The sequence below is a fragment of the Geospiza fortis genome, unplaced genomic scaffold (assembly GCF_000277835.1).
Source record: "Geospiza fortis unplaced genomic scaffold, GeoFor_1.0 scaffold23, whole genome shotgun sequence".
Lineage (NCBI taxonomy): Eukaryota > Metazoa > Chordata > Aves > Passeriformes > Thraupidae > Geospiza > Geospiza fortis.
The window spans coordinates 13,542,579-13,569,696 of NW_005054303.1; the positions used below are offsets into that span (position 1 = coordinate 13,542,579).

The 27,118-nt window shown below is 50.6% G+C and overlaps 1 protein-coding gene across 3 annotated transcripts in view; it reads right to left on the reverse strand.

Annotated features, from left to right (window-relative positions):
- SAMD4A (sterile alpha motif domain containing 4A) overlaps positions 1-27,118 on the reverse strand; it is a 98,637-nt gene that overhangs the window by 8,638 nt on the left and 62,881 nt on the right. For 2 of the 3 annotated variants that reach the window (XR_004082939.1, XM_005417965.2), the window contains exons 3-8: positions 11,472-11,735; positions 6,868-6,977; positions 6,144-6,230; positions 3,348-3,657; positions 1,692-1,777; positions 96-214 (exon numbers count right to left, since the gene is read on the reverse strand). Coding sequence is in view for 2 of the 3 variants with exons in the window: in XM_005417965.2 (XP_005418022.1) it covers positions 96-214; positions 1,692-1,777; positions 3,348-3,657; positions 6,144-6,230; positions 6,868-6,977; positions 11,472-11,735 (976 nt within the window). In the remaining variant the exon portion in view is untranslated. The remainder of the gene's footprint in view (positions 1-95; positions 215-1,691; positions 1,778-3,347; positions 3,658-6,143; positions 6,231-6,867; positions 6,978-11,471; positions 11,736-27,118) is intronic. The other variant, XM_005417966.2, reaches the window with a different exon arrangement.

Sequence of the window (27,118 nt, forward strand, 5' to 3'; positions counted from 1 at the left end):
ACAGTGCTGGCTCATATTGGCCACCAAGGCACTCTGCTGGCTCATGTTCCCACTGCTGGCTCATGTTCCCACTGCTGGCTCATGTTCCCACGTACCTCCTCTGCTGCCGATAGCCCGACAGCTCCAGGAGGGATTTCCGAGGGAAAGACCGGAAGAGTTTCTGCACCTGCTGTTTCCATGACAGCAGCCTCTTCTTCTGGATCTCTGTAAACGCCTGCCCAAAAAAAAAGCCAGAGGAAAAAAAGAGGAAATGGATGAATATTCTTCTGGACAAAGCCAGCAGGGATTGTGCATGTGGGAGTGTGGGTAAAGAAAAGCAGCTGGAGAAGGTGATGGGGTGAGTTGAGCACCATCAGAAAGTCCAGGGGGAAACAGTGGTCTTTCCTCAGGATTTGCTCATCTCAGGTGGAGAAAATGCTCTGGCAGCATTCCCTGTGTCCCAGAGTGACAGCCCAGCTCTGCCTCAAGACTGCCAACTCCTTTTGGCAGAGCGAGGCTTTGATGGTGGGTCCAGACGGGTGGTGACACTTGTCACCTGGATGTGGCTCTAGAAATGCTGCCAGGGTGAGCAAAGCTGGGATTTGGAAAGCTGAGCTGCCCCGTGGCATTCTGCATTCTACCCTCCTCCTCAGGGCTGGGCAGAGCTTGGATGTGATCCTGGCACTGACAGGCTCAGGGGAGGTCACCCAGGGTGAGCCTGTCACCCACCAGGCTCCCTGCAAAGGTCACCCTGGCAGTGACAGAGCTGGCAGTGACAGAGCTGCTCCCAGGGCTCCAGGCAGGAGGCGTGGGTGACAGGGACACCCACGTGCCACCACTGCTAACTTTAGACACCCTAGGTCTCTGCTGGAGAGCAGCAGAAGTCTCCAGAGGACAATCTGGAGGCTAATTAGTGCCTGACTTGATTGCTCTGAGCTGCTCAGGAGGAGATGCTCTCTCCTGGCGCTGATTGCGCCAGAGCCAGCGCAGAGGGTGCTCCTGGGACCTGGGTGGCTCTGCTGGGAAAGGTGCAGGCACTTTGGGAAAAGTTCTGTGTCCTCCTGGCTTTGCTCTCTGGTCCTCAGCTTCCACCACTTTTGCTCCCATACAGGCAGGTGATGGAAGCAGCTTCTTCCAGGTACTGCCAGGGCAGGTAGGGGACACTGCAGGACACAAGGGACACTGGCCATCCCTCCTGCCACCAGGCAGGAGCGTGCCAGAGCCCTGTGGCACAGCCTGGGCCATCCCAAGCCATCACCCAGCCAAGGCAGATCCTCTGGGAGCAGGAACAGACGGAAAATCCCTGTTGCAAAATCCCAAGAGCACGTGGTGCAAAACGGGAGGAGGCAACGCCGAGGGATCGCCGGGTCTGTCTGATGGGAACCGCCTGCACGTTCATCCCAGGGTTCCTGCTTTCATCCAGCTGCTGATGGGACTGATTCTTGCTTTCATCCAGCTGCTGATGGGACTGTCACGAGCCAGATGAATTTCCCAGCTCCAGGCCTTGGCAATTAAAGCAGCGTGGGGGGAAGCAACATTTCCATGCACCACGTTGGAGCTACCGCCTGCTCCAAGCCTGCTCTGTCAGAATTACTATTAATACCCCCCAAAAATATTTGTGTTAGAAACCCAGTGGTTTACATAAACAGACACTTTGGAAACAGTTTCCAAGTGATGAGAACAACAGTTTTAGATGATCTGACACGACTCACCTCGTGGATTAGACATTTGTCTATGAGCTGTAAATAGGAACTTATATTCTCTTCGTCGGGTCGGGAAACTAAAAGTTGTGTGCAGACTGGAAAAAAAAAAAGAACAAGAGAAGGGAAATGGGGATGGGGACACCAGGATGGGGCCCAGGAGGGGTCCCACAACCACCTTGGACATCCTGTTTCCCTTGTAACCACGAGTAGGTTTTTCATCAGTGAGAAAAAACGCCCTTCCCCAATTCCTGCCATGCCGTCCTATATTTAGGGCCAGATTTTGTTCTCTGTTATGATGGTGTAAATCCAGAGTAGCACCATTGGAGTCCCCAAAATTAGACCTAAGCAACTCAGGGGCACAGGATTAATCCCTATTCATAGGCAAGAGAGCTCCTTCTCCTATGGCCAAAATCTGCCCCCACTGCAGAGTGGTAAATTCCCATCTTTCCTGATGTATTTTAACCTCTTTTGGAATGATGTCATTGAAGGTAGTGGGAATGAGCTGACAGAGGAATGAGTTTCTCCTGCTGTAAACCCCTGGGCAGGGATGCCTGGGGGTCCAGGAGGACACCACATCTTGGCAGGGCTTGTGCCACACTTTGACATTTGTTACAGGAATAAAATGTGGCCAAAGCCCCACATGTGGCTGTTTCTGCAGGGAACCAGCTGGGGACAAATTCTGCACCAGGTGCCTGTGTAGAAAAAATCTCAGCTATTTTAGAAAAAATCTCAGCTATTATTTGGCAAGAACGGTTGGAAATAGAGACAAGGCTGATATATTTTTGTGGCACCCCAACGAGGTTCTTCTTGTTCCCAGTCTCCTGCAGATGAGAACCCCTTTCCTCTTCCCCAGGGAGATCTCCCTCCATGCAGCCAGCACTGACACCTCAGGTGCCACCAGCAAGGTTAGGGCACATCCAAGCTCACACAGATTTGCTCCAAGAGCCCTGAATATTGCACAGGAGGTCAGGCCCCACCTCAGCTTGCTCCTGTTACCTCCCAATGTGTTATCCCTGATGCAAAGCTGCACACCCTGCACTCGACAGGGAATGGCACTGGAGTATCCTGGATCCAAACTGGGGCACAAAAAGGGGTTTGAACCCACTGATTTGCACTCCAAATGGCTCATTTCCAGCCCATGCACCACTGCTACCCTGCTCCAAGCAGAGTAAGTCCAAGGGATGCTGCTCAAAACACCTCTGGGTCAGTGGGATGACCCCAGGGCTCTGGATGGGAAGAGAGAGGACATCTTCCACTCCTGACCTTGGGAAAAGTTGTTGTGATTTCTGCCTCTGATCTGGGGCAGGGAGAGGATGCAAGAGGATGCTACACCTTGGACCTGGAGTTTGGAAAGCATGCCATCCACCCTGGACCTTGGGCAGGCAGCTTGGGCCATTGCTGCCCCTCCCCAAAATCCCAGCCTACCTGCCCTATCTTACCTCTAACCCCAGCATGACAGGACCTCAAAAAACCATCACCCTTCAGGCTGGGACCTGCAGGAGCTCAGGGAAAGGTGGGAAGGGAAAAACTCAGGGAAACTCCTCCCTGGTGATGAGACTGGGACCTGCATGAGCTCAGGGAAAGGCGGGAAGGGAAAAGCTCAGGGAAACTCCTCCCTGGGGTGATTTGTCACCAGGTCACAGAGCACAAGAGGCAGCTGCTCACCTTTGCCCATCACTCGGGTGAACTGCCCGGGCAGGTCGCCCTCGGGCAAAGGGGCCCCTCCCGACTCGCCCTCGCATCCCGGCAGATGGTGCTGCTGCATCCCGGCAGCGGCCGCCGAGTCCTTGCAGTCCGAGCCCTGGCTGTCCCTGTCCGAGCCCAGCAGGGAGGAGGGGTGGCCGTGGTGCGAGTCCACCTCCCGGCTGTGCTCCTCCGTGCTCGAGTTTTGGGAGGAGTAGGCTTTGATGGGGGTGAGGATCATTTGGTGCAGCTCCTGCAGCGGGACACGCAAGTTGCCGCCTTCCAGGATGTCCTGTGGGTGGAAGTGGAGAGAGGAGGGTTTGTCTTTGCTGGGACAACAGCACCCCTCCTGTGACCCCCTGAGAATTCCCAGCTTTGCTCCTGCTTCAGGATCCTGCTGCATTCCACAGTCTACAGCCACGTTTCATTCATCAGGTATTTTCTTTTATCAGGAGAGTGCTGCAGGGACTGTGTCTGACTATCCATGGATGTGCTCAGACCTGAATCCTCGAAGATAAATGTGCCCCCATCAACCACTGGGACCCAAACCCAACAACAACATTTCCACATTTCCACCAGGGAAATGGCAAGTCCATGGAAGTGACTGAGCCTGGGAGATTTCGATGCCCAGAGCAGCAAAAATATATTTTAAAATGTCAAGTATTTTGTGTATTTTAAAAATATATCACATCGTTGAGTGCTGAGCTGATAGTAAAAGGAGGCTTTGGCTTTTCCTAAGGAAAAGCAGCCCTTGGAGACCTGTCCCATTGTGCCAGTGAGCCTTGGAAGGAGTCAGATGTGGTTCTGACAGAGCAGATGGCAAAAATATATTTGTTGGTTCCCCAGCAATCCTACAATCCCAACATTTCAGTTCCATTTCACTGGAATTACATTAATATGGGCTCGTTTCCCATTTCCAGCACCACCTTCAAGCCTGGCTCCCATCAACTGCTCTGCCCCTAAACTGCTTGCCATGGCATCCTCATGCTCTGGGATCATCTCAGAGCCCAGGACCATGCTGGGATGCAGGAGCCTGTCCTGTGGCAGCTGTGGGGACATCCCTGTCCACTCTGGGATGGGCTGGGGAGTGGATGCAGAGGGCACTGGGAGGGTTTCAAGGGGAGCAGGTGATTTGTGGTCAGACAGAAGAGAACTGAAACTCCCACAGCAAAACCTTTCAGCTTGGAGATCTTGGGGCAGATCCACCCACGAGGGAGAGAATTTGGGTGCACCCCAGCCTCACTCCTGGTGTGGATCAAGAACTCCATTTCTATGGTCAGATCCTCATCCCACTGATGGGAAATAAGTGCATTTTGTTTTTAATGTGGCCTGGACCAGAACAGCTCACTGCAGGCTCCTGCACAGTCTGGCTCATGGGACACTGCTTGGAAAGAGGCAACTTTTGGAGTGAATCCTGATGTGCTGAAGGAAGGGACACTAAGTGGGCACATGGGATGTCTGCAAGCCCTGAAAGAGTTGTTGATTCTAACTCCTGTTGCATTCCCAGCTCACTCTTGGACGTCTCAGCTCCATTTCTCACAAAGATCTGGTGTCAGTCTGCTGGGTACTATTTTTCTGGAAGAAAATACTGCCCTGCTAACTAACAGAGAGGGGTGGAGCAGCTCTTTCCAAGAAAGCAGCAGTATTTAGCAGTGAGACACTGCCCAAAAACATCAAGTCCCACACATGCTTTTGTTTAGCAAAAACTGGATGGGAAGCCTGGAAAAGCAGAGACATCTCCTCCCAGGGAAAGCAGCTCACAGGCAGCTCTGAGCCCCAGCAGAGCAGGACAGGGTCACAGTGCCACAGCCCAAACCCACCCCAGAGGGCTCCAAACCAGTCCCTGCCACTTTCCTCCTGTATTTTACAGCGTGCCTGGTTGGCTGTGCCAGCTGAGCTGGGCTCCAGCTCCTGCACAGCACCACTCAATCAATACCAGATTCCCAAATCCCAGTGGAGGAGTGGAGGAAGAGGCTGTGCAATAGCCTGGAAAACACAGGGCTGCAGCCAGCTCCATCCAGCTCTTGGATTTAATAGTTATTATTAATAACAGAGGTAAATATGGCTTTATTAGCTCCTGCCATACTCTGAGCACAAGCCCATATTATAAATAAATAGTGAAGCAGTGAGCTAAGGAAAACACCAATAAATAGCAACACACCACAGAAGTATTTAAAAGCCCCTAGTGGGAGGCTCTGCAAGTTGCTGTTTGAAGATGGTGCAATTAAGTATAATATAATACAGCCATAATAAATAGGGAGAGCTTGGTGAGCTGCTCCCAGCCAGGCTGTGGTGCTGCTAATTCCCCAAAAGCCCTTCCTGCAGGGTTTCAGCTTTTGTTGAAGTCATAAAGAAGTTTCTATTTATTCTCCTTGGAAATTCAAGTTGCTGTTCAGGCACTGATATGGGTCTTTGGTGTTTTATCCCAGGACACGGTGCCCATATGATGTTCCAGGAATGATCAAGTCTTTCTGAGCACCCTGGAGCTGGCCAGGGCTACAGGGTACATCCATGCCAGCTGTGAGAGGTGTGGGAGATGCATTAGGACCCACTGTGCACGACACAGCTTTGAGCAATGTGGTCTAATGGAAGGTGTCTCCCTCACCATGGCAGAGGGTTGAGACTTTAAGCCCCTGCCAGCCCAAACCATTCTGGAATTCTGTGAAACACATTGCATCAGATCCCCACAATACGTGTAAGCAAAGAGTACTTCACCCCAGAATTAATTCCTGGCTTCTTGAAAACACAAGAAATACAAAGATGGTTGTGGTTACTTACCCCTTCTAGAGATTTGAGCAGGTTTTGTCTTTCTTTTAGCTTTTGGATACTGATGACTATTTTGTGTCTTGCGCCTTTGGTAACGTTCTACAAAAGCAGGACAAAACTTGATGTTAACACTTCCACAGGGCAGCTGGCCCAACCCAAACCCTTCCTCTCCTAAACAGAAAGGGCTGCTAGAAATCAGTTACATTTTTGAGTGCAGGGATTTGTGGGGGACATAGAAAACCACCCAGAGCCTTGCTGAGGATAGAGATTTCCAGCTGGTCTCTCCCTCCCTGGTGCACCTCACACATGGAGAGCAATGGTGCTCCCATTCCTCTTTATCCCAAGGATAATGCAGATGTGAACCTGAGAGCAGTGGGGGTTGGAACCAGATAATCTTTAAGGTCACTTCCCACCCCAACCAGCAATATTCTATGAGTCTATGACATTTTCAAAGGCAGTCAGTGATCAAAACCCCACTGCCTTTAGGGGAGTTGGCTACCCCTGAAACTCCTAAACTTAATCCCAGCTGGGAAAAAAAACCCCAAGCACAGCTCCCAGTGGTGGGACTTCCATGCTGGGACTCCAGCAACAACAGGGGGATAATGTGAGATTTTTTTCAGGTACAATGCGAAATTATTTCACTCCCCAATATCCAATTTCCCTTTTTCTTCCAACCATGGGAAGACACATGAAGGGACTTTGGAAGTTGTCACCCCCCAGGTGAGGTGGGACATACTTGTGCCTCGAGCTGGCATTCGGTGAGGGCCATCATCTCCTCGTAGGTCATCTGGGAGAAGAGGGCGGCGTACTTGTGCAGCCGGAGGCTCTTCAGCCAGGCTGGGACATCTGCAGCACAAAGGAAGGACAGGAGAGCTCCTCTGAATTCATGGAATGGCACAACCACGAGCAACAGCATCAACATCAACACGAGGGGCATCCCAAGGGACACCTCACTGAGCTTCATGGACCTCTGGGAGGACACAGGGATGTGGATGGGAGGAGGAACCAGCCCCTGGATGGGGACACAGGGCTGTGGATGTGGATGGGGCAAGGAACCAGCCCCTGGAGGAGGAGGGGAACAACAACAACAACCCCACATCCTCAGAAGTTGTGTTTCCATGGGAAAGCCACTGGGATTTAGCCCATGGGGAGTGGCATTGTGGCACTGCACACCAAGCTCCTCACTGCTGTTTTCCCAGGAACATGGGAAGTGCTGAAGCTCATGGGGTGGTTGAGCTCAGGACAAGCAAAGGGCTGTTTTGTGGATGGCAGACACTGATTTATGGCCTGAGGGATGGTGGCATGTGCTGAAAATGGAACTGGCTGCTTAAACGGAACTAGAGAGATGGGTTTGGGATGGAAAAATGATGTGCCATCAAAGATGGCCCCACACCCTGCTTCAAAGGGTGATTTGGGACCTGAAATGCCCTGACTGAAATGACTTCTTCCTTCCCAGTTGTTTCTGCAGTGTAGCACCTCTATGCCCAGCTGGAGGGGTACCCAAAAATACATTTATCCTCCTGACATCAACATGGTTTCACAGTGAGGGACCTGTGAGGGGAATCCTTCCTCTGTGATATTCAAAACCATGATGAGGTGCCCTCCATGGAGAAGGCAATGTGACAACAAGCAGCTGTGCAGGGTTTTGAAGGTTTGGGGGTGTGTGGTGACACCCCACAAGGGAGGGGGGCCCTGCAGGTGTCTGTGCTGCAGCACAGCACTGGGCCTGTGACAAGGTTTTTCATTTATAAAGGCTTGAAATTCTTTGCCAAATTGAGACCTGATTTATTCAGCACCTACAACCCCACAGGAGCTGTGCCACAGCCTTCCCAGCTGATGTGCTCTGCTCCCAGCAATGCCTTGTCCATAGTCCTTGTCCCCTTCCCTACCAGTGAGACACTGGGGAGCTCATTCCCACTGCTGGGAATCTCATGGTGTGGGTCCAGAAAGTCCCACACTGTTGAGCACCACCTGCAAGCCAAGGATTGTCCATGACCTGTTCCTGAAGCAAGGCCTCATCTCTGGAAGGGACAGGGCAGGAAGGGCCTTGGTTTGGTTCCAAGGCAATCCATACATCTGCCAGAAGTCTCCTGCTGCCCAGGCTGATCCCAAACCCACCCTGCATCCAAGCAGAGGATGCAAACAATCCCAGCATGCTGCATTTTGCTCACACTCCCCAAATCCCAGACACACAGAAAGATTCACATTTCAGTGAAATTCCTCAAGTGCTGCACAGGAGATCAACCCCACACCAAACATGGGGAAAAGCAATGACTGAGCACAGATGGGCTGAAATTCAGAGTTTTGGAAAAGTTCTGACATGCAACAGTCCCAAACTCTGCTACCAGCACCCTCTTAAACTGATTTCTGTTTAAAATAAATAAAAACCTCCTAGCAAAAAGCCCCATTTCCAGCACAGGCTCAAATTTCATCATCATTTCAACACAAAACCACAGCATTCTAGTGACAGCACATTAAAAGTCTCCCTGATCCCACATCCCCATGGCACACCTGCCTTTGGCACACATCCATGCCAATGGCAAAGCCCACAGGGATGCTTCCAGAAGAGAGATTCAACCTCACACAGATACTGAACCCTGCAGGAAACCCATCTCCAACCTTTGCAGAAGCAGCTCTTTGCCTTTGCATCAGCCTGTCTGGATCAATTTTGGGGAGGGTGATGGTCCCAGAGCCCCCTGCCAGCAGAGATGCAATCCTGGGAGCAGGCTGGGGAGAAGCAGCCACCCCAGGACAGAGGGAGTGTGTTGTGTGTGGTGAAGCTTTCCCCATTCCCACAGGGAAGAGGCAACCAGGAGGTGCAAGGACATCCAAGGTGATTTCCTGGTCCTTGGAAAGTCAAACTTCCCAGTGCTCTCCACGGATGGGTGAACCACCTGCCTGCAGAGCTACTCTTTAATCAGCAATTACCAGCAGCTAATTGCAAAGTCATGCCACGGCTGTCAGGAAATTTAGAAGGAAAACAACTCACTCTGCAATATTTACACACAGGACACCTTGGATACACTCCCAGCAGAAACTCCTGGCTCTACCCAGACCTTCCTCCTGGTGCTCCCCAAACTCTGCCCCAGGAATCACAGAATCCTGGAATGGTTTGGGTTGGAAGGGACCTCAAAGATTATTTAATTCCAACTCCTATCCATGGGCAGGGACATGGCAAGGGACAGACAGACAGGGATCTATGGAGAACCAAGTGTCCATATTTTCCCCTGGAGAAGAGCTAGGATAAAGCCAAAGGGCATTTTCCCTTCAGCATGAAGATAGATGGAAAGAAATGGGAGCATAAAGATAAACAGAAAGGAAAGAAATAGGTGACACTGGGGGAGATAAACTGGTGAGGCAGATGGGGATCTGTCGTGACATTCCGTGGGTCTGGATCCTCCTGGATGTCCCTGAGGGTGACAAAGAAGGAACCAGCTGAGCAGGAGCAGGGGGGACACCCAGCCACAAGAGCCTGCAGGCACTCAGGGAGACGTGGCTGCAGTTCAGGACTTGGCAGCAGGAGCAGCCAGCCTGGATGGAGAAGGAGGCAGCCCCATAAAAATGCAGCGAGCTGCGCGTTTGTTTCTGCAGGAACCAGCAACGGCACGATCGGAGTGCAGGGAACGGGCAGTCCTCTCCTCTCCTCTTTTTTTTTTTTTTTTCAGGAAAGCTGTGGGGATACAATGGGTCATATGCAGCTCACAGAGCTTTGTTATTTGAGGACGATGAGCTACACAGCCACAGGAATGCTGTCTGGAGGCAAACAAGCCTCTGCTCTGCTTCCAAGCCCAGTTTTGGGCAGCACACCTTCAATAAAACGAGGACTTTTTGGAAAAAATCCTGGTGGAGAGAAGCAGGCACAACCCCAAGTTCAGAAAACATCATCTGGGAAGGCAGTGGAATGGTTCAGCCTGAAGAAAACCCAGCTGAGGGGGGAGGACAGGGCAGGCAGAGACACCAGAGGTTGTGAACATCTGTTCTGCACGTCCCTGGACAGGGGGACAGAATCCATTTGGCTGAGTCAGCAACGGGACAATCATGTTTGGGGGTCTGGAAAGGGACAGCCAGGGGAAGGGTGGACACAACCCAGCTGCACACAGCAGCAAGGGGATGTGTTAATATGTGGGGGTTATTTAATTGATCATCATCAATCACAGCCTCAGGGTTTTGTGGATTTGGCCACACAGGTTGATTGCACAGCACTGGGAAGTTTCTCTCCACACAGATCCCAGAGCTGCAGCTGTGGATCACAGGGAGCCAAGCTCCCCAGGGTCTCCTCCCCAGCTCCTTCTGCAGAAACCTGGAGAAATGTAGTGTTAAACAGCCTCCCCCAAGAAACACTTGCTCCCAAAAAGTTCTCCCTGGCCAGACAGCCTGCAGGACTCGACCTGCCTCTATTACATTCCCCAGAACCATGAGGGGTTTTTCATGCATTTATTTCATGCACATCAAAGCCATCCAGAGCCAAGCCAAATGCAGTCCCACATCACACAGATTTATCCACATCTCAATTTGTCTGTAATTAGACTAAAATCAGACCCTGTGACTGTTAAAAAATACAATTATTTCCCTATTCTGATACACCACTGGTTTGCACACAATCGAGCTGCTTTGCATTAATACAAATTGGAGTTGTTTAAATCAGTCTGAGAGCTGCAGGGTCATTTTCAGTCTGTTCCCAGGAACACACAGTTTGTGTGTTTGCCCAGTTTTTAGCTGTTTATTCCTCCTCAGCCTGAAGTTTGCTCTCCATCTTTGACTGCAGCAAGTGGGGCTCATTTTCTGCCTTGTTTACCACCAGAACCACATGTATTTATTGCCAAAATCTCTGTGAAATGTAGGTATAACGGGAAAACCAACCGAAACACACAGGTTAAATTCACTGCAAACAAGTACCCCAAGCCAAAACTTCCCCAGACACTTGGTGGGTATCAAACACTGCAATGGCAAATCACACGTGGCTTGCTAAGCTTGCTCTAAGCTATTTTTCACTGTCATAAAAAATTAAAAAAAAAAGAAAGAGAAAAAAGAGCACCACTCGCAGCCAAAAGCCACAGGCAATGGAAAAAATCCAACTTTTTGCAAAGCTGGCAGCTCACAGGGTTTTGGGGCAAAACCAGCCCAGTGGCACCCAAGTGCAAAACGTCAGATCAGGACCAGCTGCTACTTAAAAGAAAACCCAAGGCATTCCCCTAACCCTAAATCCCTAAGGTGGGGAGAAAAGGCCGGGAGGCCCCGTTTGGCCACGAGGATCCTCTCCCCAAAGCGAGCCGGGAGCAGGGGCAGCTCTTCCCCTCCTGCCTCTGGGTGCTGGGGGATGGGGTCTGGTTTGTCACTCACCTTTCATCCCACTCCCTTCCTCCTGGAATGTGTTACGAGCAGAAGGCTGATCTTCTAAATGTTCACTCCCACCACTTCCCGAAGAGGCTACACTGCTTTGTGGAGACAGGGGGGCATGATCGGAAGGGATGCACTGGGGTCCTCTAGCTCGTAAGTCCTCATGAGACATCCATCCATGTCCTAGAGGTTGGTTTGGCACATTCATGGGTGGGGTAAGGGACACAGAGCGTTTCAAAGGGCTGTGGTGTGTCTGGCCTGAGAGAACTGAAAAAAAAAAAATAAAATCAAAGAGGTTATTCCCCCCTCGCGGCCCGGGATGCAGCAGAGTCCCCCGAAGGAAAAAAAACAAAAAAGAAAAAGATTAAAAAAAAAAAATCAAATGAAATTATAAAATGTGTGGTGGTGGTTGGCCATGGTGCCTGGCTGATGGCTTTGCAGCACCCCTGAGCCCTACCCTGAGCTCTCTGCTTTGCCTCCTGGGAAGCAAAAAGGATGGGAAGTACCTGTAAGGAGATGGGGTCACACAGGCTATGCTGGGCTGCTCAAGGGAAGGTGCTGTGTGGATTCCAGCTCTAGGGAAAAAACATCAATCGAGCAGCTCTGGAGTGTAAAAATCCCCAGGATGGGGATGTCCCACAGAGATCCAAGGGAAGCATCTCTGTCTCTCCCTCTGGGTTAGGACCTGGCTTGTGCCCTGAAGCAGGAGCACTTACACATCTCCCAAAATCACTCCCAATCTCATCCATAGGAATGGCTCAGCTTTGCTGAGTCCTACTAAAATCACAGGATCATGGGATGGTTTGTGTTGGAAGGGACCTTACAGATCTCATTCCAACCCCCTGCCATGAGCAGGGACACATTCCACCAGACCAGACTGCTCCCAGCCCTGTCCATCCTGCCCCTAAACACTTCCTAGGACTATCTCTGTTTTAAGTACTGAAAAAAGTACTAAAAGATTGTTCTGTTTGCTTAACAAAATTCAAATTCCTTCACTCAGAGTCACTAACCTACTGGTCTAACCATAAACGTAGTGTATGTAATTTAATGTACAGATTTAGGATGCAAACCAGGGAAAATTTCCCTGCTCCAGGAAAACCTGAGGGCAGAGGGATTAGAATGACCTTTCAGCCTACAAGAAACAGAAGCAAAAACTTCTCAATTTTTCTTTCCAAACCAAATTTTTAAACTGTACAAAACCTGGGGGAAATTAATTGTTCTCATGGCTTTTCCATCTAAAGCACCAAAGCCCTAAAGCTCCTTAATCCCCTTTTTGCATTTACAGCAGTTCACCAAAACCACTCAGACTCCTCTCCACGTTATTATTTAATATAAATGAGTCTTGGTGGAAAACCCCCAGCCAGGTGCACCCTGCCTCAAAGGTTAAGCCAGGCTTAATTCCCAGCTCAGGCCTGGGGGAAAACCCACCATCAAAGCCATCTTGCTGACCAGGAGAGGCATGAAAATGAGGCACTAGTGGGGTTACAAAAGGGAGGGGAGAGAGAAACACCAGAGCACATTTGCATTTATTAACCACCTGCAATAAGCAGCTGGTACCGCAGGCAGCTGCTGGATGAGGCCAAAAAAACCTGTGGATTTCTGTAATGTTTGAATAATTCCTACTTCTGAAAGGGTTTTCTTGTGCCAACGCATAACACCGACACCACGCTCTGCAGGGAAGCACTGGGGTGGCTTATGGGGAAGAGTTTGTTCCCTTCCCTTTTAAAAACTATACAAACATCTTCCAGAAGTCTCTTGGGAGAAAAAGAAGTCACTGAGACCCTGAGATTGCTTCCAGAGCAGTGTTATGCTTCCTAAAGCTCTGATGTGATGCATCCCCATGGGGAAATAGATGGATTTCAGAAGGTCTTGGGCAAGCTTTTTCAGCTCTTGGCTTTGCAATTGTGCCCCCAAAACAGCATCTGTAGAAGCCACATCACCCTCTCAGGAGGAAAATATATTTAGGATTTAAAACCCCTCAAATATAGGGGAAAAAAAAAGAATAAATTGGTTAAAATGCATCAGCAGGGCTGAGCATTGGCTCTGCACCACCCAGAGCCCTTCTGTGCCTGCTGCCCCCAGCCATGGTCACTCTGCCATGGGGAGAGAATTCACCCTGAATTTGCTGTAGGAAAAACTCTGGTTTGGGAAATATCTGTGCCCCTCAGATGAAGGAGAGATGCAGAGAAGGGGCCAGGAGGACTGAGGTGAATTGTCCCCTTTCAGGAGGCCAAGGGCAGCTCAGCTAATGCAGCTCCTACAGGGTGTGTGCAGACACTGGTACCCAGCAGTGCTTACACCACCCTGCACACAGGAGGGCGTTTTTGGCATCAATCCAGCCCAGATTCCTTCACAAGCAGCAATACCCCTGCAAACTGCTGCTCTTCCATCTTCATTTCATGTCCCCTAATTAGAAGCTGGTGCTGGCTGAAGGAGAAATAATGAACTCCCAAAGATGGCCAGGGACAATTAGAAACCATCCAGTGCACCGGACAAAAATCAGTTCCACTTCTTTCCCCGAGACAATGCAACTCTGGATCCAAGAGAACACCTTTTACTAAGCCAAAATTTTACTGAAGTGTGAGTCAGCTCCCACAGCACCTGAGATGCAGCAGGGAAAATCCCTCTGCAAAGGATGCTGCAAGTCCCCAGCTCTCTGAAACCACCTGGGGACCAAACTGAGATGATTTAAGGGCTCTTAGCACTGGCCTCACTTTAGGGTCTGCTTTTTATTGGTGATAATGTGGTTTCTTGCAACCCCTCTTACCCATTTCCATCAGCCCTAAAAATGCTGAGAATCCTGGGATGGCACCCCTTTCTTACTCTGTAATCCCCAGGGGATCAATAAATGCCCATATGTATTATATTTATTAATAATATCTATTAATAATTTATTAATAATATTTATTGATGTTGCTGCTTGTGGTCACGCCCTCAGCTTCTTGAAATAAGAGGATGTAGCTAATTATTTCCAAAGTGTCTGTTTATTGTAGGTCCTGACCTGAATTTGATCACTCTGTGCTCTTTTTGGATGGTCCAAGGTGAATCCAGGGCTTCTCCTGGCTAAAATAAATGGCCCACGTGGGCTTTAACTTCAGCAGAAGAAAAGCAAGTGTGAGTTTATCACCTTACACTCATGCCTCCTCTTCTTTTAACTACAAAAATATGAAGCTTTAATTTCAAAAGGAAATCTAAAATGTTATTCTGGGCCAAGATAAGCTCCCAGGAGGTGGGTGGGCACGGCTGCCTCTCTGAGTGCTGTGAGCTGGGCAAACAAAGAGGGGAAATCACCACTCCAAAGGGCATCCCACGCTGGCACAAGGATCCCCTACAGCCTGTAAGCATGCCCCACTTCTGGTTTTAAAGTGTTTTCCTGCCCTTCAGGTGCTGCAAGACTCTGCACAGGCACTGCCTGGCCCAGCTCCTTCCAAGCTGGTGTCCAGTGGGACAGGGGCTGGAGCAGAGCATGGTTTTCCCTGGAATCAGTGAGCTGGTGCTGCCTTTTTGCTCAGCCCACACCAGACCAGGTTTCCTTGCAAGAAACCTCTCCATGGTTTCCAGACTGGGATCAAGCTCAGGGTAATATTCCCAGGTTAAAAAAGAAAAGGATGGAGAAGGAGTGATGGCAACAAAGGTCCCCATGACAGGAGGCAGCTGCTCACCACGCTGGGAGCATCCCTGTGGGACCTCCCCAGGCAAATCTGGATTTATCTCAGACCAAACCCTGGCTGGGCTGGCAGGCACCACAACACACTTATAGAAACTCTGAGGCTGCAAGTGCTCTCACCCCCTGAAGCCTTGGCTTTGGGATTTTTCCCTTCTCCCCTCTTTTCCCTTTTGAAGTGGTGCTGCCTATTTTGGGAGGCAAGGGCTGATTTCAAGAGGGTTTTTGTTCACTGAGGACCATGTGGAACAGCGTCAGACATTTGTGTTGTGGTTTCTCAGGGTTTTGGGCCAATTTTTTTTTTCAGCCTGAGAAGGGAAAAGCCACCCATTCCTGTAATTAGAGCTGAGAAATTGGGCTCTGCAGGCAGACCTTCCTCCACACAGCGTGGGACAGCTGACAAGGTGCTCACTCTGCCTCTGCCCTTCATGAAATCTGGCTTAGAGTGCTGCAAAAGTCCTTGACAGGACACACAGGTGAGAGCTTCCAGTGAGAACCAAACCCACCACTGGGAGGATTCAGAATATCTTCAGTCCCCACCACGCCCCTGACACCCAAAGGACCAGCAGTGGGTCCATACATCAGGTTACAATTCCAAATAACATCCTCCTTGTGCTTGCAGAAAGGAAGAAGCACTGCAAGTTAAAAAAAAAAAGGAAAAAGCACTGCAAGGTGCATACTGAACTCTTTGGGACCTTCTTTTGGTTTTTTTTTGTTTAAAATGGCACTTCTTGGCTGCAAAGCTGTTTATGGTGAGTCCTCAGGCAGCATCTGATCACATCCAGCTCCTTTCCTGGTCTGTTGGTACCTGGAACAGCAGCTTGACCCCAAAAAGTGGGGATGTTTTTAATCCACACAAGGTTTTGTGCAGCCTGGAAGCTCCCCCATGGAGAGGGAACACTGAGCACCCCTCTCACAAAGCAAACCCCAAGTTCAACCCAGTCCTCCCCTCTGCCTCCTCCTTGCCATCCCAGTCACATCCTGTCCTCCAGGAAGGCTCCCCCGTGCTGGCAGAGCAATGCCCAGGGCTTTTCCAGCTTTTCTGTGCCCAGATCCCTTGGAAAGAGCTGCCAGTGGGTCACACTGCCCAGCTGGCACCCAGCCTCCTTCCTGGGCACCTCATTCACCCTCTCCCCAGGCTGCCCCAGGCAGCTCCAGCACGGCCAGAGCAGAACCTGATGGAACATTTTTCAGCTCAACATCCCCTAACCCTTGGAGCCTCTTTTTGTGCCTTTTTTCCTTTAATCTCCCTGTGGTCTGTGGCTGTGACTTCTACACAAACTGTGTTTGTAGGAGCTGGATAATCCATGTGCTGGCCTCTGAACCATGAGCTATGAGCTGCTCTAACCCATGAAGGGGTGAAATTCAGGGTCCTAAATGCAAGAGAAGCCACTGGGGAGAAGGAAAATTGTGGTATTAGGAAATTAGCGGTGTTAACCCCTGCACCAGGAAAAAACCCCATACAAGCAGAGTGCTGCCTCGAGCAGGGAAGAAGCACAGACTGCAGAAAAGACTGTCAAGCAAACCTTTTTAAAGAAATGGTGTTTTTAAACACAGTTTCCTGTTGAAGAAACTGGACAGAGAAACAATAACCCGTTTGTTGCTGCTCCCTGCGAGCGGCGCATGCGAGGCTCAGCGGGGAAGGAACCCTCACAGGGCCTTTTGAAATTCCCTGCATGGCACAAACACACGTGGAGCTGCTGCTCGGCTCCAGCAGGAACTGCTGTGGCTGTTATTTACTCATTTGTGTGGCAGCAGGAGCGGGGCTGCATCTAAAGATGTGTAAATTCAGCCCCTGGTGGCTCCGGCAATCCGACGGGATGCGCTTCTGGAAGGAAGCCCAGCTTGTCTCAGCAAGCAGCAGGAGCTCAGGAGCTGCTTTCAGGCTCCTTCACAGAATCCTGGGATGCTTTGGGCTGGGAGAGACCTTAGAGAACATCCAGTTCCACCCCTGCCATGGGCAGGGAAACCTTCCACTATCCCAGGTTGCTCCAAGCCCCATTCAACCTGGCCTGGAACATTTCCAGGGATGAGGCAGCCACAATTTCTCTGGGCACCCTGTGCCAGGGCCTCACCATCCTCACAGCCAAGAATTTCTTCTTAAAATTAATCTAAATCTCCCCTCTTTTAATTTAAAACTTATTTTAAATAAGTTTTAAAACTTACTATAAATTTAAAGCGTTCCCCCTTGTCCTATCACTATCAGCCCATGGAAGAAATCCCTTTCCCTCTTCTTTATGAGCCCCTTCTAAGTTCTGACAGGTCCTTGCCTCCCACTAGAGCATCCAGAATGTGAATCCAACCAGGATTTAACTGACAGACAAAAGAATGCATGGAATGGTGGCTCAGGGAGGTGGGAATGGGTGGGGATGGAGGATTGGGGGTATGTTGCAAGGAGGTGCTGCCCTAAACCACAAGTCTCTTGGGGTAAACACAATGCCCCAATGTCCAGGCCAATAAATGCATTTTTTTCTTCTAAACCTACACACAAACCACAGAAAATCACTGTTTGTCCCTGGGGAATCCTGGTCCATTAATATCAAATGCTGCTGTGCTGAACCAAGCCTCCCTAATTATCCCAGAAAACAGCTTTTGCTATGGGCTCCTGGGAGAAATTCCTCCCCTGCTCACCAATGAAGCCAGACAAACAGCACTGGGATGCAGAAACTCTCCTTCCCAAAGTCCTTTTCCACCCAAAAGGGATGTCCAAGAACACTTTCATTGCTCAAGCAGCAGCCACTGCCTCCATCCCTGGTCTGAGGAGCATCTCCCTGCTCAGACTTGCAACAGCATCAGCTTCCACCACAAACTCCAGATGGAGAAACCCCTCCACCACTTACAACCATTTCAGGAGGCCAGCCTGGAGGATGTGCATCCTTTACAAAGCAGCCTGTGGAAAACTGGGAGTGAGAAATGGTGGGCCCTAAACCAGTCAAGTGAAAGGGGTGAATGCCAAACCTCTGGAATGGCCCCAAGAAATTGGGATCCAATAATCCCCAGAGTCATTAAAAAGCTGTGGAGTGAGAGCAGGGAGTGTCTCTAGCAGTGACAAAACACATGAGGACAATGAGTGTCTCACGTGATGTGCATCCCACAGTCATCACCCAGACTGAAACACACCTGTAGCCTTTTCCATCCTTGCCAGCTCATTTTGGATTTTCTCCTCCCTTGCCTCTTTTTAGCCACTTTCACTCATTCAAAAAAAAGCCACCCACTCCCCCTTTTTTGTAGGCACCATGGCACAAATTTTGCAAGACAAATTCCTCAGTGTTTCAACCTTCCTCTGGCCTCCACCTCTTGGGAACTCACACATCCCATCCTGAGCACCTTCCCCTTCCATCTGGGCTGGCCATGCCTTATTCCTTCTCCTATTTCTCTTTCAAAAGCATAAAATCTTACCAGCTCCAGGAGAAAAGAGAAGCCTCCTGGGTCTCTGAGGCCACCGAGGGGCAAACACAGCATTCAGCTCCCACCATGAGAAGATGCAAAAGATGGGACACCCTGTGACAATGGCTTCTCACTGCCAGAGGACAGGGTTAGATGGGATTTTGGGAAGGAATTCCTGTCTGGGAGGGTGGTGAGGCCCTGGCACAGGGTGCCCAGAGAAGCTGTGGCTGTCCCTGGATCCCTGAAGTGTTCCAGGCCAGGCTGGACAGGGCTTGGAGCAGCCTGGGACAGTGGGAAGTGTCCCTGCCATGGCAGGGAGTGGAACTGGATGTTCTTTAAGGTCCCTTCCAACACAAATCAGTCTGGAATTCTAAAATTCTCTGACTCCCAAATCCTGAGCCCTGCAATGCTCCCCAACAATCCCCAGCAGCAACAGGACAACCCTGGCTGGCATCACAAACCAAGTATTAATTCTTTCCCATTACTGCTCCAAATTAGCTCAGCTCAGCTTTCCACCTCCTCTACATACCCACAGCAGATGCATCCTAAAAATCTGCCTTCATCATCCTCCAAAACATTCCTGATTGCTCAGATATTGCCTCTCACTGGAGTTATGGCACAGATCCCTGCGCCAGCTAACACGAGACCGCATTGCTCAGCAAACAGGGGGGACCATGGTTACAGGAAAACATCACATCAGAACAACCAGCCTGAAATAAAATTGCATAACGGATGGGAACAGCAAAACTTGAGGGGAAAATAAAACAAAATTTAAAAAAAACCCAACGAAACAGCTACAAGGCTGCCAAAACCGAGCCATTGATTACAGAGCATTTGATCCATTTGCATGCAGAGAGCTTTGCTTTGGAGCTGAGATGGAAACAGTCTTAATATAGCTGGAGAGAAAATATCCTCCTTGCACTCTCCTAACTGCACTTTGATAGGAAGCAGCCACAGAGCAGATGGTGCCTATATATAATCACCAGACCTATTATCCCAGCCTCTTTTAGTAATTTGAAGGATGTGATAACCACAAGGAGAGCAGCAAATATTCCCCCCTCCTCCCTCCTTCCCTTCCCCTGCTAATTAAAATATAAAAAAAAAAAAGAAAAAAATAGGAAAAAAAAGAAAAAAGGGGGAGGAAGCTATAATTATGGTAACGAATAAAAGAATTTCCAAATGAAGTAAATAACTATTTTGTGCACTGCTCCTTTAAACCAGAAGTCAAAAGTTAATTAAACAGCAGCGTGTTACTGAGTCAGGAGAACACAGCAAGTCCCAGTGCAGCGGGGAAGGAGACTGGAGACACTCCAGATGAATCCAAACCACAGCACTTCCATCCCTCCTGTGTGCCCTCCTGCCACTTGTCTGCAGATGCTGTGTGATGGTGAGGGGAAGGACAGCTCATCTCTTTCCATTCCTCTGCTTGCCAAAGCCTGGGCTTGCACAGATTCAGAGGATGAGCAACAGGAAGGGGAATCTCTCCAGGGGTTTCTCGCTGCATAAAGATGCTCAGGAAAACATCACAAAATGTGATTTTAGGGATGCTTTGAGAGAAGGCTGGGGAATGGTGGTGTTGGGATGAGGTCACGGAGAAGCAAGAAAGGTTTGAGGAGGGAATTACTCATAAAGCCCTTAACAGATGTAAGTTAATAGTGGAGGTGCTGAGGAACATCCCTGGCTCCCAGACAGAGCCCTCAGTCCCCTGCTGATGGCTCCAGGGGTGACACAAAGTGCAGAGAGGAACCCACAGGTGCTCATGGGGTGATGGCAAAAGCAAAGCTTCCCTTGGGAGAGCACCAAGTTCCCATGCACTCCCATACTGTGCCTGCATCCCACAGGCACCAGGGCAGCTGGAAAAATACCCCCAGCTCCAGGAGGGTCCATCCATCACCCAAACCTCCCAGAGAGAGGAGACTGCCCAGGGGTCTGAGAGAATTACTGGGGCTGTCTGACTGCTCCACAGCCCAGAGAGCATCAATCTGCTGCCCTGGCAGCTTCTGCACCACGTCCAGGTCAGAAGCAGCATTGATTGGTGACAGGAATCCCAGGGACTGTAGGATACACTCAAAACCATTGCTGCTGCTTCCTAGCATCCATCCCTGAGACACCCAGACTGCTGTAAGGAAAGTGGAGGTGGCATCAGAGCCACAAGATTCAATCTCCCCCCACCCCAACTTGCACGTCCTACCCTCCTGTCAAGGGACAAGCAACACAACAGCAAACCATGGCAGGCATTCCCTGCCCTGAGCAGTGATTGCTCTGGGATTTCACAAGCTGAGAGGGTGGGAACATCCCTGGGTGCTGCTGGAATGGAGATTCCCAAATGAGGTGGCCCCATTCCAGCCAGGAAGCTGCAGAGCTGCTCTGTGTGTGAATTTGGGAGCAGAGCTCTGTGACAGCACAGAGGATGCACACTTGGAAGGGACCCAAAAGGAGCATTGAATCCAGGTCCTGGCCTCGCACAGGACATCCCAAGAATCCCATCCTGTGCCTGAAAGTGTTCAAATACTCCTTGAACTCTGTCAGGCTTGGGGCTGTGACCACTTTCCTGGGAACCCTATTCCAGTGCCCAGCCACCCTCTGAGGGAACCACCTTATCCTTACCCAGCCTCAACCTCCCCTGACACAGCTTCATGCTGTTTCCATGTTGAGCACAGACCAAACCTTGCATAAAGAAGGTCTGGAGGAAGGAACTGTGTGATCCCAGAGGACACATGTGTGACATGCCCACTTCTCCTCTCCATCCATGCACACCAACCAGCACCTCCTCCATGGCTTACCCAACCCAGGGCTTACCCAAACCCAGGGTTTGCAAGGGCTGAGGCAGCCCAGAGCACACAGATTGTTTAAATGCCTGGAAGCACCATTTGGTGTCATGAGGGCTGGTTTAGGAGCACTCACAGGTGTCTGTATCAGCCACACGTGGTTATGAGCCACCCATGGCATCATCACCTGCTGCAAGCCACCACTGAGCAGTGTCTCAGGGTCTGCTCTGCTCTTTTGGAGACCCTTCTGCCTTCTGGTGACATCTCTGCCTCCAAGCACCGTGGCTGATGAGGGGTCAAGCAGAGGCACAGCCACCAGGTCTATCCTGCTGCCCGTGTGAAAATCCACTTGCCAGAGCACACCCATGGGAAACGTGCTCCCTTCACTGCCTACTCACCCTGCTGGCAAGCAGGGATCCCTCACTTGCTCCACACCCTGCTACAGCAGGACCAGCACATCCCAAAAGCTGTAGGCTGCACATATGCCCTTGTGCTGTCACTTGTCCCCACGTGAGAGCAGAGCAGGCACAGCAGTGAGCACCCTGCTCTGTCTCTGTGCTGTCTGATGCCTCAGGTAACATCAGCTCTGCCTTGCTAACCCCATCCCCACAGAGCCATCTGCATCCCCCCAGAGCTATCCAAACCCTCCCTGAGACACCCATATTCCCCCAGAGCCACTCATATTCCCCCAGAGCCATCCATATCCTGCCACAGGCATTGGAATTGAGCCACGCACATCCCCCAGGGCCACCTGTATGCCCTAAAAACCAACAGTTGCTGCTAAGAGACTTCTGCCCCATGGCTGCAAGGATGGACAACCCTATGAGCAAAGCTACCTGTGATCTGCAAGTTCCAGGTGAAACAAAACAGGAGAATCCCTCTTCCAGATAGCCTGAGCTCAGTTCTTCAGTGGTTGATGGGTTACTCTAAGTCACCCTCCTGTGGATTTGTCTTTTCTTCCCTCCCAGGGCAGGTTATGATGTTTGGAAGACAAGAAATAGGGTGAGGCTGGGAACCCTGTGGAGATGACTGAAGGGGGGACCTCAGCATCACAAGGAGCTCTGTCACTCAGCCAAAGGCACAGTGAGAAAAGAGATCCTTTGGGAGCAAAGAAGTGAAGGGAATGTGCCAAACAGGCTCAAGGAGGATCCAGATGGGCAGGGGCAGCCAGCCTGAAGGTTCAAGGTTAGAACAGGAAGGGACACTGGCTCTAAAACACACTCAGGAGAGGGGCAGATCCTTCCCAGCACTGCTGACACCTCAGAAGGACACTGCTCTGGGTCTCACCACCCCTTCCATCCCCAGTGCTTGGTGGCCTCCAGGGTGAGGTGGGTGACCACCCATCTCTCTGGCTGAGTGATGCTCTGCAGAGCTGTGGGCTGTGTCTGCCAGGGACAAAGAGCTTTGAATTTACAGAGGGGACAGAAAATCTGTATCTGCTGCTCAGTACTGGAGTAGAAGATTACAGATGGACTCTTGGATCTTTCCCAACCTAAGTGATTCTACATTGTTCTCACTCAGAGTTCTGTTTGCTGGTGTATTGATGTACATGGATTTCAGCAAATAACTCTGCTCACACCTGCTCTCCTCATACAACAATTCTGATTTCAAGCTCCAGCATTAGCAAGATTGTGTAGCACTGGGAACCTGACGAAGTGTGAGACTTCTGGAAGTGTTCTCTGCCCGTTGTGTGTGACACCAGAGGGCATGAGCAAGACAACAAATGCCCTTGTCTGCCACCACTGAGAAGCTCAAGTGTAGTAAAGCCAAGGAGCTTTTCTCAGTCTATCAGTAAAAGAGAAGACAAGCAGACATGAGAGGTGTCCCCAGCTGGCAGGATGAGTGCCAGGGTGCCAAGTCTCAGCAAGGCCAACTGAGCAGCAATTTTCTGAAGGCAATTCCAAAAGCTAATCCACCCCCAGCACAAACAGGAGATTTGTTTGCTTCACTGCTGTAACCTCACTAAGACTTCTTCATTTTTTCATGACATGTTTTGCTAAGTCTGCATGGGAGGAAATGTGTTCCTCTGTGTGAGGCAAACACAGGCTGAGGACACACAATTCTCTCCCTTCAGCTGAAATCTACACAGAGGACAACAACTTTGAAGCTGCCCATCAACCCAGCACAGATCAGGGTGGTCCTGTGGGTTAAAACAGGCAGATATCCCATTCCCAGCTCAGTTTGGGTACCAGGAATGGCAACAGGACTGTCTCCAGTGGGAGGCAGAGAGCTGCTGCCCAGCAGGGTAGGGAGGAAGAGGCAGGAAACCCACACTCTGCTCATGGCAAGAGCTTTCTTGGTGCTGTTTGCTCCACCTCAATTCCCTGATGACTCGGGCAGAGCTCCAGCACGTTCATCTCCCCTCTCACTGGGGATTCCATAACTGCAGCCAATGTTGGCAAAATCCTGCAGGCCATGTCACACACACACGTTCTGACACACAGCAGCTGCAGATCTGCCTCTAGGGCAGGACCACAGAAACACTGAATTGTTTGGGTTGGAAGGGACCTTAGAGATGATCCAGTACCATCCCTTGCCATGGGCAGGGACACCTTCCACTGTCCCAGGGTGCTCCAAGTCCTGCCCAATCTGGCCTTGGACACTTCCAGGGATCCAGGGGCAGCCACAGCCGCTCTGGGCAGCCAGTGCCTCATCACCCTCACAGGGAAGAATTTCTTTCCAAGATCCAGTTTAACCCTGCCCTCTGTCAGTTTGAACCTAGGCTGGGGTGCATGGAAGAAAGAGCCTCAATTTACTTCTCTTCAGCTCTAGGACAAGCGGGAGATTTTTCCTTTTCAGGACAAGAAATTTGCACAGGTGAGTATTTCTCCTCCCTTGCTCTGCTTGTTCTCCTTCTCCTTGTGGACAAACACCACCAGTTTTCTGGCAGAGCCTCCCATGGGAAGGGTGCAGCAGGCCTGAGCATCTCCCCCATTTCTGCAGGAGAGGAAGGGTGGCTCCAGACTGGCAAGAGCTTTGCTGGCCCCAGGACCTCTTTGTTCCCTCTCAGGGGAAGCCAGGCAGTGCAGTGACACTGGAACACCAGAGTGCAACATCTCTCCAGTGTGAACACAGTGCCAAGGATTCCTCTCTGTGGGATATTCCCTGGCAAGGTCTCTGACTCTATCTGTGCCTCACTGACCTGTGACTTTATGGTCCAGATGAGACCAGTGTATCTGCAGTCCTCCTCCTCAGCACAGCTAATGACAGACCCTCCTTTGCCTCTGCACAGATTCCCTCCCAACAGGGTGGAAAACACAGGGCTGAGCTGTGCTTCCACCTGACAGCAAATCCTGCAGTCAGCACTCAGGTGGAGCCAGCTCCAGGGGCAGGGAAGGGGCTGGAGCCCCCACACAAGAAGCTCTCGGCAGCTTTGCAGACAAGCTGCTTTCCTCTGTCCTTCCAGAGTTTCCAGGCCGTGTGTCCATCACAAAGATGTTGTGCAAGCCCAACATTTTGCAGCTGCTGCCTGACCTGGCTGCAGAGGCTCCTCCCTCCTGGGCTCCCGAGCCCATGGCAAGGCTGTCTGTACTCCTGGAGTGCTAAAGCTTGGTTTAAAGTTGCATCTCAAGCTTTGCAGGAACTGCTGATGCAGTGGGTGGGAAGGAGCACAGGAACATCACAGAATCCCAGAATGGTTTGGGTTGGAAGGCACATTAAAGCCCATCTGGTTCCACTCCCCTGCCATGGGCCGGACACCTTCCATTAGACCAGAATGGAGACTCATCCAGCCTGGCCTTGGACACTTCCAAGGATGAGGCAGCCACAGCTTCTCTGGGTCACCTTCCATTGTCTGGGGTGAGTCCATATCCTCTGATCACTCCAGACCCAAATTCATCACTTAGAACACTGGTCCCACTCCTGGAGCACCCTCACTGTGGTAAATCCAGAGTGACTCCTTCAGAACATTCCAGACTTGCCTCCTGCAACATCTCCTCAAGCCTTGGCTAAACCTTGGCTAACCCCTGTCAGTGCAGTTGTGGGAGAGCTGGAGATGAACCAACCCTGAACCAAATCTCAAAACTGGAGTCTAGGTTGAGTCAAAGTCAAGGACAGCACAAAGCAAAACATCACATGAGCTTCAGCCACCCCTATTTCAGCCCTGTGCCATGACAGCATTAAATCTCATTGTGCCACAGCTCCAGAAGAACACAGCTCAGGCAACACCACCACATCACTGCTCTGGGAAAGACTCTGCCCCATTTTGGTGTCAGGAACAGGCAGTGCCTTTGCAGGGATGGGTCAGGGAAGGTTGAGCTCTGCAGGGTGTTGCTGGATTAAAGCCTCTGCACAGATAAACACCTCTGAGTAAGAGGGAGAACTTAAAACTAATAACAACACTAAAACCTAAACAAACACTAAGGAGTTGAGGGCTTTGCTTTGGAATAAAAGATTAATAAACAAATCGATTGAGTCAAGGGGCTGGGACAAAGGCTGACAGCCGTGTTTATTTTTTAGCATCTATCTGTGGACTTACCAGGCTTTTGCCCAAGCCAAATATTGTGTTAAGGAAGTTTATGAACTGACACATGAAGTGTGGTTGGGTCACCTCCAGCTCAGCCCACGGTTGTCTGAGCATGGTGCCACCAAAATGTGTCTGCAGGAGTTACAACAGCTTAACACGTGGGCCTGGACTATCACCAGCAGAGGATGATGCAGCCAAGCAAGTGGCAGAGATTGAGGAGGAATTCAAGCAGAAGCCTGGGTAAAATGTAGGGCTGTTGGCAGACCCACAGGTGCTCCAGTCCCAGCTGCTGCTGAACACACTGAATTCTGAGAGAACTTAGGAAAAACCCCAGCACTGCAGCAGCTCGGGCACTGCAGTAGTTCAGCTTTGCCTCAGTTTTGGCATCTTGTGTCAACACCTGGGGACCACCACGGGGAAGGGTGGGTCAATGCTTCTGCTGAGAGCAAAGTCTGAGCACAGAAAGGCTCAAAAATCCACCAAGGGGTTTGTGGAAAGAGTCCTTCAAGACCCAACACTGGCAAAGTTCCAGCCACTGTCAGTGATCAACCTGCTGCACCCACCACACCTCCCTGCTTCCAGATCCTGACACGAGGAGCCAGACCCCTTCCATGGTGTGCAAAGCCTCTGAACCACCAGGCATGCAAAAACCACATGGAAGCACCCCAAAAAATAATCCTTGGAGAGCTTTAACAGACTGACTGCAAGCAGATTCATGGGGTTGTTCTCACCCTGCCTCCTTGTTAGACCCTTCCCATGCAGCTCAGTCACCCTGGAACAGCTTCACAGCACAGGGTCTGGCTCTCAGAGAACTGAACATCACACAGTCCCACAGCAGCAGGAGCTGGGGGCTTCACAGACAGGGGATTGGATGGGAATGATGGTCTAGAGCCTGTGGAGAAGCTGAGACCTTTCTGCTAAATCCCCACCTGCCTGCAAGGATGGACACAGGAGAGGCAGGGACCAGGGTGCTACAGCAATAAACCCAGAGCTGCGTTTTATAGTGCTGTTGATTTGAAACACCACTTCAAAAAAAAACCCAATAATTCTTACAGGAGAGAGAAAAGCCCAAAAGCCTTAAGTGACCATTTTAAAGCTTTTAGCTATTTAATTGTGGCTTTCCACACTCTGATAAAGAAACCAGGGCTGCTGCCACAAGAAGCCTCTCCTCCCCAAAGTGCTCTCTGCATCCCTGATTTCTAGGAGATGCTGATAAAGCATCTTGGAGAGATTTCTGAACATCCCAGAGTGAAGGAGGACATGCAGCCCTGCAGGTGACATGGTGGCAGTCACTCAAAGGTGTGACAGAGTGAGTGGGTGGGCAGGGGAGCTTCTGAACCCCACTGAAAATCATCTTTTCAGTGTT